The sequence below is a fragment of the Notothenia rossii genome (genome assembly GCF_949606895.1).
Source record: "Notothenia rossii genome assembly, chromosome: 4".
Classification (NCBI taxonomy): Eukaryota; Metazoa; Chordata; class Actinopteri; order Perciformes; family Nototheniidae; genus Notothenia; species Notothenia rossii.
This window is the reverse complement of record NC_136902.1, coordinates 72738253-72748752: the sequence shown is the minus strand read 5'-3', so window position 1 is coordinate 72748752 and position 10500 is coordinate 72738253. Positions and strand designations below refer to the sequence as shown.

Genomic DNA, 10500 nt, shown 5'->3' with positions numbered 1-10500 from the left:
GGAAGGTGAAAGTAATCAAATATTAACGCAACCGCATTTTGAATAAACACGTGCCAAATAAATATACCTGCTTATTTCCCCTTCTGTGACATATTCTGTATGTGTAATATACTGTGAAATACTATGCCATTTGGTTATAAAATGATTGAACCTGTCGGTGATAAAGGAAATGTGATGAGCTTCGTAACCGTTTTTGGCTACACGGTCCCTTTAAGAACCTTTGCACAACCGGAAGTGGTACTGTCACATTTTGAGTATTTCTACGAGGTCCAGTGTGAAGAGGAGCATCATTTCTGAAATAACACTTCTTAGGTCTTGATAGCCTTATATTTTAGTGCATTTTCCCACTAAGTCAGTCAAAACGATGGCCCACTACGAAGAGGTGACTGTGCGTGGCTATGATGAATTCTCTCAAGCTATATCTGAGAGAAAAGGAAAGGATATTTTTGCTTATTTCTCTGGTAATAAAGACGCCCAAGGCAAGAGCTGGTGTCCAGACTGTGTGACAGGTAACTTTATATATCGTCTACCTGTAAAATATCTATAAATAACACATCATTGTATGGTTACCTACTCGTTTGTAACACATCTTCTACTGGAATAGTTGTTAAATCTATGTTTGCTCTTATTTATCTTGCACTTTGGTACATATCCATTCAGTCAATTGTTAACAGTTTACGATCTTGTATTTCAGCGGAGCCAGTTGTCAGACGAGAGATGACCCATCTTCCTGAAGGCTCTGTCTTCATCTACTGTCAAGTTGGAGAAAGGGCTTAGTCAGTATTTTATTCTGCTTTTTATGGCAAACAGTGCTTTCACAAAACAATATAAGACCCCATATAAACTAACAAAATAACGTTTTGTTTGATTTTATGTAATATCATTTTGAATCATTATGAAAAATAATGACTTTATTTATTATTTATATATTATTTATGTAGCAACCAACCAATAACAAACTTTAGTTTTTTATGTTTGTTAACTTTTCAAATATGGTGGTATTTTGATATTTACACACATACAGTCATACGTTTGTATCATATTTGTATTATTCGCGATCAATATTCTGTCATAATGCTACAAAAATCAGATGTGGGAAAAGTACTCAGATCTTGTACTTGTGTAACAGTAGAAGTACCAGAGTTTAGGAATAATCATTCCTAAGGCCTGCATCCAAAATGTTACTTAAGTAAAAGTAAAAAAGTATTAGCATCAAAATATACAAGTAACAAAAGTACTCACTATGCAGATTGGTCAATTTCAGAATAATATATATGATATGTTTTGATTATTATTATTGATGCATTAAAGTGTTATCAAAGCTGGTAAAGGTGCAGCTAGTTTTAATGACTTTTTATACTGCAGGGTAGCTTGTGGATTTACTCCAGGTGGAACTAAAGTCTTATTAAGTGTTGATTATATATCACATCATTAATCTATATCTGTAAAGTAACTAAAGGTACAAAATAAATATAGTGGCGTAAAAGTACACGATTTACCTCTGAATTGTGGTGGGGTAGAAGTACAAAGTAGCATAAAACGGAAATACTCAGTAAAGTACAAGTTTCTCAAAATGGTATACAGTACTTGAGTAAATGTACTTAGTTATTTACCACCTCTGTTCAAAACTGATGTTATGGATTGCTCTCTAAAAGGTTTTTTTTTTTGCGGCTCTGGTGAATTGTATCAGCTAATCATTTATTTTCATGTTTCAGTTGGAAGGATTCAACTAATCAATTCAAGAAGACACTAAAGTTGAGTGGAGTTCCGACTCTGCTGCGATATGGCACAGTAAGTATAATTAGTTTTACAGAAAAAAACTTTTAATTTAGATGATATAGATCAGGTAACAATCAGTTTCTTATAAAATGTTGCATATTAAAAAGCGTAATCTATTACTGTTACTGTAGTTTTAATGGACTAGGGAGTTTACCTTCCTGGTATACAGAAATGTTAAAAGCCCTGTCATCCTGTTTCAGCCTCAGAAGTTGGTGGAAGATGAATGCTTCAAGTCCGACCTGGTGAGGATGATGTTCACTGAGGACTGAGGGATCCTGTGCCTGCCAGGCATCATTTGCTCAACGTTGAACAGTTCACTTTAACACCATTCAATTCCAGCACCATCACAAAGTATAGCTCCTTCCTGTCATGTGACGCTAATCAGCAACTGTGTAAGTTCACAACCAACCAATAAATGATGAGCATCCTAACGCTCATCTCCTCAATTAATTGTATACTGTAACATCTGCATAGACAAACATGTGTAATGCATGTTACTCGTACTTATGGTTCTCATGCTGCTTTATGTGCAATCACTCAATCCTGATTTAAAAATGTAGCTTGATACATTAATACAAATTATGTTTATCGCACTATTGATCATTACAAATATTTTGTCTGTACTGTGACCATTTATATGTGATTATTTTGTGTGGCCTTGCATTAGGTATCAAATAAAGTATGACTTGAAGTTTAACATTCATAACAGGGAAATTGTTATTTTCTAATATGTTATACAGTATGTTTGCATTCTTTATTTTATTTAACCAGCCATCTATCGATTCCTCTCTATATCTTTCTGCTTACAAATCTTATTGTCTTAAGGGCAAAACATCATAAGATGCCGGCAAATTTACAAAATTGAAACCCAGCCTTACTGTCTTTATCTCCTACATAAAATCCTACCTGGACACACTATCTGTCTGTCTGTCTAAATCCTATTGTCTTATTAAAATACCATATTTATGCAAGCACATTTGCAAAACCATAACGTCTTGAAAACATAGGCAAACATAACATATTAAACACTAAACTACTGCACAAACTCTAAAACTGAGGCTAGAGCCATACTTAATTTGATCATTAAATTGTTTTGTTTATTTATTATGTGTTAGCTGTCATGTGAAGCCCACACCTTCATGTGCTAATCTCACAATTGTGTGTTCATTTTGAGGCAGGACATTTTTGACAGAGTTGTTTTTTTAAACATTTGCTTTTAACTATTGTTTGGCAGTCATCTTTCTCCTCGTATACACCTGAGAAATATGTGAAGTTGTGTCACACATCTTTGCTCTACCTTAACATGTGTTGCAGGTAAGTAGTATCTTCTTATGAAAACTAGATGGCAGCATATCCCTAGAAATAGGGAGTGCCCCAGCCTTATATTTTTGAAATGTAATCAATCTAATGTAATGTTGTCTAATGAAGCTTGATAAACCAACAAATTGCATACATTTAATAACATATAAAGTCATTTTGAGTCGAAACCTACATTCCGGCTGCTTTTAATCAGTAAATCCCAAAAGTGTTAGGTTATTTAAAACATGCAAACTCATTCGTTAAAATAATAAGATGCATTTTCTGCTCGTACCAAATCTACATCCACATAAAAAAGTGATTAAAGTATTATATGTGAAGCTACAATTATTTTCATGAAAGTGTAGCCTATGCTATGGGAGGAAACAGATCGCAACCGCTGTTGCAGTCAGGGCGATTTAAGCGGAGCGCATTCCTGCACAGCGCTCACTCCGGAGGACGAGCCGCAGTGAAGCACACACCGCAACGCCTCTCAGGAGCTGGAGCTCACCTACAACCTCACGTCGGGGGTGGAGGAAGTGCCGGGTGTCGCCTGAACATAGCGGGTACATGTACATTAGCTTCGGCCGAGGGTAACGTTGTGTGTTCGAGGACCGTACGCCGCGATGTCGGAGTTCCTGGTTAGTCTATTCGGAGAGCGGCTCGTCAACAGCGAAAAAGCCGAAGTGGACGTGCAGTCTCTGGGCGCCAAGCTGTCTCTGGTCGGGCTCTTCTTCGGATGCAGCCTGAACGCACCGTGCAAGCAGTTCAACGGCAGCCTGTGCGAGTTTTACACCAGGTTCAAAAAGGCGTGTGAACACAAGGACAAATTGGAAATCGTCTTCATCTCCTCTGATCAGGATCAGAAACACTGGCAAGACTTTTTGCAGGAGATGCCATGGCCCGCCTTACCTTTCAAAGACAGACACAAAAAGGTAAGATGGGCTTTGGTGATGAGGAGGAACACTGCTAAATCAGTGCCTACTCTCTCAAGAGGTTCTAGTGTTTTAGTGGGCTAGAAATCAGTGGAAAACACCCTGTAGGCCATGTCTGCTTCTTTTGTCTTTGACAGGTGTGTGTGGTCTAATTTTGGGTGATTTCCATTTGTTTCACAACCATTTATTTTTCCAATCAGATCCCCTTAAATCTGACTTTAAGCTACCTAAATATATTACAATATGTTGAGCAAATGAATATACTTATTGAACACAAACACATTGTACTGAAAAAAAAAACGTAATGCCATGTTCAAAACAATTAAATGAGTACAATGGGGAAATAAATATCACTTTTATGACAATATATTTTATAAATATTGTTTTACACATTTGAGAGGACTTGCAGCTAGCAAATGAATCATCATTTTCTCCATGTATCCTGACTTAATTTACCAAGATAATTTAATTGTGGCAGACCAGACATTCCTAAGTTGTTATGAGGAGCGGAAACAGAAAGAAAGACTTAATTTCCCTTTGTCTTTTCACTGATTTAACATTTCTGTTAGAGGAAAGGGTATTGGCACATCATATTTAAACTAAAGATCTCAGAGCACTGTTATTTTTGCATCCATCATATTATCCATGTTGCTGCTTGTGCAGCCTGCCCAGTAAAGGCCTTTTTATTTTGCCATCATCTAATCTAAACATTTTGCTGATGGTGTCAACTACTTATTATGAACTACCTTTTTGTATTTGTATTTCTTTTTGTAAAAATGGTGAGTCAGCATGGATGCATTTTTCTGTGATACTTATTTTGAAAATGTATTACAAAAATAGTGGAAATAGACAAAGAAAATCGATTTCTCAGTTTAGGATGCTACTATATTATCAAATTGCATAAGTGTCTCCTTTTTATAATTTGAATTTGTTATCTACTATCTATAGTTTTAACATATAAGACAAATATTGACAGTTTGTTTGGCTCGTAGCCTGAACTGCACCACAAAATAACCCATAAACATTTTGTGGATTTATTACCATTTTTCATTTAAAAAAAGGATTGATTTTACTAGTAAATGTTGCTGTTCATTTGAAATGATCAAAAAATGGGTACAAAGGATTTGGAACACTTTAAAAAAAAAAAAACAAGATAGCATATTATATTATATTATATTGTACAGTATATTAAATAATGTTTTTAACCCTGGTCATCTTATACAAAATGGGTTAAGGAAAACATAGCGGCCTATAATGTTTAGTAGCCCACATTTAGTCTTTAACAGTGTGTGTGTTTTGCAGAACAGATGCACATATTTGTATTCTTGCCACGTTTAGCCATTTCCACCCTATCTGCTCTTTGTGTAGGTGAGGCATGACCAGCTCTGCATCATTGTCTTGTAAATTATTTTAGATTGCCAATGATGATTTACGTTACACCTCATAATGTCCAGGCGTGAATGAGAATCAGAGATAACAGGGGAGGGGGGGTTGTCTTGTTGTTGTCTGGGGCGGAGCAAATCCATCGCCCCTTACTGCTTGTGGAGAATATGTGTAGCCTCCACATAACCATTGTGCATGCTCTTTTCTCTGTGGTCTACCCGTCGTCTCAGCCTTATGAGTATAAATCAACCCGGTTGTGTATCAGTGGGTTGCTGAGGCCTGCAGTTTTTATTCAGTTTGGGCTTCATCCAACCTTTCGGCCTATTCTCTCTTACCGATATAACCCAGCAATGGAAATACATGTTTCAGTAGCAGCTTAAGTACAGTAACACAATATCTTTAGCAGACAATATTATGCATAATTCAGGCTTTTTTTCTATTAATCATCTTGGTTGACTAGATATTTATTAGTAAGTTTAATTATGTATTATTCTAATGGGAACAATGCCAAATATGTTGTCTGCGATATGGCAATTTATTGTTCACTATTTTCCTATTAGTGATAATAAATATATTTTCTACATATGTTAAACAAAACAATCAAGTAATTATAATAAAATTAATTAAGTTGTAGCTCCAAATAATTGCTTATTCTGTCTGGATTCAAAGTATGCATCTTTTTGAAACACAACGTGTTCAATTCAGGACAAAATCACACATTTTCAATTTTGGGTTTTTATTAAATGTTTGAGACCTTACAAAAAAGCAGGTGTGAAATTAGCTGTTGGATAATTGGATCATAAAGTAATTTCTTCTGGTTCTAAAGCGAGTTGTACATGTTTGATTGAGAATGTTACAGTGACTGAAGAGGATCTACTGTGTGCGGTTTGGTGATGTTGACCCAGTGCAGGGCCGTGTTGATGTTGTTGGTCAGCAGAGATTAAGTGCCCCTCTCACCTCTCCTCTCTATTTGACTTGGTGCAAGCCGAACTCGTCCCCTAAAGGATGCAATTTCTCTTCTGACGAGTATTTTAGAGCCTCACCGCCCACCTGAGAATATCTGGCTGTACCTCCTCCCCTCTCTCTGCACTGTACTGACAGGGCTATATAGCATGCACCAGAGGCTGTTCCCTTTTTTTTTTTTACTCTGGGGTTATTGAGGCCTTCCTGTTTCAGAATATGTTTGTTATTACACCTGAACTGATAATATTCCTTATTTAAATACAGAGTGAAAGCGAAGTCTTAAACCTAAAATTGAGGCCAATATTTATTTAATGGGATCTTGAAAAAAGGAAAAAGCTGTCCTGTAGTTCTCTGGTGGTTATGTTATCAAAACAAATAGACATTTACATCTTGGTGCCAATGGGTTTTAATTATGTTATTTCTTCATGCGCCTGTCTAACTGACATATTTTGATTCCATAAAGGTCACACATGGGTCTGTTGAAGACTTCTTAATAGTGGAAAATGTCCATGGTCTTTCTTATCAGATTTTCTTCATTCTGAAGGTGGCGTCACTCTTAAACCCAGGCTGATCCAGAGGTCATAACATTGTGTTTGGACTGCTTTGAGGATACATACTAGTGTTTGTCTTGGGGAATCCCGAATAGCACGATCCCAGTGAGTGGTCGTCTGCTTGTTGTCCAGGATCGGCCAGCTGTCTGGCTGCTGGCACTGCCCTACATGGACTTGTGCAGCAGGAGTGAGAGCAGCAGAGTTCCATGTAAATCAATTAAAGCCTTGGCCAACTTGATGTTAAAAAATGAACTTGACAAAGGTAGAGAGAACAAGCTGAGATGCTGCCAGAGCTTCGTCTGAAGGAGTCTGAGGGGGGAGGAGAACATCGTGGTGAGAGAAAGGCTTCTTGTTCAAGTCCTCCTGGTCAGAAGCTGTGCTTTAGTCGGCCCCTAGAGATAGAACGCACACTTGCTTGGCTCATAGCAAGGGGCTCCGGGTGGAAGGGGCTTCAGAGAGGGGCTAAAAACACCTTTCATGAATATGCCATTGATCTGCTGAGAACCACATTACAGCCCATAATAGCTCTTTGGGCTGTGACAGTAGAAATGACTTGAAAAGGGGCCCCTAACTGTTTTATCCGCAGGTGGCAATTCCCTCTTCTTGATCTGTCAGTGTTGCATTTGGTTTTTGTGGGCTTGAATCGTTAGATGTTTTACTCTTTGTTGTGTTCTAAGGCGCAGTGCAGGATAATAACGTCAAGTGACTGTGACATTTTTGAGGCTTCTGTGATGTGGAACATCTGTAATTGAGAGCTTTAAAGTTAATTGTAGGATTATGAGAGGATGTGTATGTCACCAGTTTCACTCTTCGGCAAATCTGTTCTGCGGCTCATGGGAACAAACTTTGTGGATGGTATCATCAGGATAACAAACTGAGATCTTTAGGATCACCATGTGTCTGACTGCTCCTTAACAGAATGTCTAATCTTAATTCTAAAACAAATAAAAGAGAATCCTAAAAATTAGCAGAATGCATGAGACTCAGATTGACTGGGACTTCCCCTAAGGAAGGTTAACTAAGGACGTTTTGTAGAGGATAAAACTAAGTCAACAATGGACGCCAACGTACTGTAAATGGAAGAAAAAAATAGAACAAGTGTGGTCTAATACAACACTAAGTGAACTGGAAGTAGTTGCACTCTCTTTCAAATTCCTAGCCCTCATCAAAGTACTGAGGCTTTAGTAAATAGCCTAATAAGAAGTTGGCGCTTAGACTAAGTGGAAAATAAGATAATCTGCACTCCAAGGCATTTGACCCTTGCAAATTAGATGACTAATTCATGAAACCCTGAAAGAGGACTGATCCTATAGTTTCATGATGTTTAATTTCTTTTAAAGAACATAATGACTGCTCAAAACTCCGGAAATTGTACTTCATACTAAATACAGTCAAATATTAAGATTTTCTTTCTATACAAATAAATTACATTAACACAACTTGATAAGTTTCAAATTGCCAAACTAAACTTTGACACAGGGGCTCTATTTTCAATCTGGTGGTGGTACATGGAAACTTCTTTAGGTCAACAATACTTAAGGACCTCCCTTAGATTAAGGCAAAGAAAGCTCTGTGTTTTTGGCATAATTCAAGTATTTACAGTGGGGCAAAAAAGTATTTAGTCAGCCACCAATTGTGCAAGTTCTCCCACTTAAAAAGATGAGAGAGGCCTGTCATTTTCATCCTAGGAATACCTCAACTATGAGAGACAAAATGAGAAAAACAAAAATCAAGAAAATCACATTGTCTGATTTTTAAAGAATTTATTTGCAAATTATGGTGGACAATAAGTATTTGGTCAATAACTAAAGTTCATCTCAATACTTTGTTATATACCCTTTGTTGGCAATGACAGAGGTCAAACGTTTTCTGTAAGTCTTCACAAGGTTTTCACACACTGTTGCTGGTATTTTGGCCCATTCCTCCATGAAGATCTCTTCTAGAGCAGTGATGTTTTGGGGCTGTCGCTGGGCAACACGGACTTTCAACTCCCTCCAAAGATTCTCTATGGGGTTGAGATCTGGAGACTGGCTAGGCCACTCCAGGACCTTGAAATGCTTCTTACGAAGCCACTCCTTCGTTGCCCGGGCGGTGTGTTTGGGATCATTGTCATGCTGAAAGACCCAGCCACGTTTCATCTTCAATGCCCTTGCTGATGGAAGGAGGTTGTCACTCAAAATCTCACGATACATGGCCCCATTCATTCTTTCCTTTACACGGATCAGTCGTCCTGGTCCCTTTGCAGAAAAAACAGCCCCAAAGCATGATGTTTCCACCCCCATGTTTCACAGTAGGTATGGTGTTCTTTGGATGCAACTCAGCATTCTTTCTCCTCCAAACACGTCAAGTTGAGTTTTTACCAAAAAGTTCTATTTTGGTTTCATATGACATTCTCCCAATCCTCTTCTGGATCATCTAAATGCTCTGTAGCAAACTTCAGACGGGCCTGGACATGTACTGGCTTAAGCAGGGGGACACGTCTGGCACTGCAGGATTTGAGTCCCTGGCGGCGTAGTGTGTTACTGATGGTAGCCTTTGTTACTTTGGTTCCAGCTCTCTGCAGGTCATTGACTAGGTCCCCCCTGTGTGGTTCTGGGATTTTTGCTCACCGTTCTTGTGATAATTTTGACCCCACGGGGTGAGATCTTGCGTGGAGCCCCAGATCGAGGGAGATTATCAGTGGTCTTGTATGTCTTCCATTTTCTAATAATTGCTCCCACAGTTGATTTCTTCACACCAAGCTGCTTACCTATTGCAGATTCAGTCTTCCCAGCCTGGTGCAGGTCTACAATTTTGTTTCTGGTGTCCTTTGATAGCTCTTTGGTCTTGGCCATAGTGGAGTTTGGAGTGTGACTGTTTGAGGTTGTGGACAGGTGTCTTTTATACTGATAACAAGTTCAAACAGGTGCCATTAATTAATAACAGTTAACAAGTGGAGGACAGAGGAGACTCTTAAAGAAGAAGTTACAGGTCTGTGAGAGCAAGAAATATTGTTTGTTTGTAGCTGACCAAATACTTATTTTCCACCATAATTTGCAAATAAATTCTTTAAAAATCAGACAATGTGATTCTCTGGATTTTTTTTTTCTCATTTTATCTCTCATAGTTGAGGTATACCTAGGAGGAAAATTACAGGCCTCTCATCTTTTTAAGTGGGAGAACTTGCACAATTGGTGGCTGACTAAATACTTTTTTGCCCCACTGTATATAGTCATTTTGTTTAAATTACATGTTATTACATGGGGGGGGGGGGGAGTACAGGAAATCCCTCCGACATTTATCAGGCATCTAGTAAATCAGGATATGAATCTCTGCATTTTGCACTTCAGGTTGTGTGTTTGTTTTAATAGCTTATAGGATATTTTCAAATGTATTTCAGCTCAACTGCTAAAACACTGGTTGTGAACTTGGATCACTTCCTCAACATTATATCAGTTGTGTCCTACGAATGAACCAAGGACAACATATTAAAATGTCAATGCAACTGTAAACGTATCTTGGCTTTTTGTTATACCACACCATTTATAAATTCCTTTGGGTTTTGTGTTACACATACTTTTAAGTTTTGGTTTGCTGACCTTGCAGTCACTGTT

At 37.9% G+C, this 10500-nt stretch overlaps 2 protein-coding genes across 2 annotated transcripts in view; both read left to right on the top strand.

Moving 5' to 3' along the window:
- Positions 1 to 242: 242 nt before the first annotated feature.
- On the top strand, positions 243 to 2485 carry txndc17 (thioredoxin domain containing 17). The gene is made up of 4 exons (XM_079679380.1): positions 243 to 509; positions 695 to 776; positions 1716 to 1791; positions 1980 to 2485. The coding sequence occupies exons 1-4, from the start codon at positions 365 to 367 to the stop codon at positions 2046 to 2048; spliced, it is 372 nt and encodes a 123-aa protein (XP_079535506.1). The 5' UTR covers positions 243 to 364; the 3' UTR covers positions 2049 to 2485.
- A 1015-nt stretch (positions 2486 to 3500) lies between these two features.
- nxn (nucleoredoxin) overlaps positions 3501 to 10500 on the top strand; it is a 51490-nt gene continuing 44490 nt past the window's right edge. The window contains exon 1 of the mRNA XM_079679379.1: positions 3501 to 4010. Within this exon, the coding sequence (XP_079535505.1) occupies positions 3702 to 4010 (309 nt within the window). The 5' untranslated portion in view covers positions 3501 to 3701. The remainder of the gene's footprint in view (positions 4011 to 10500) is intronic.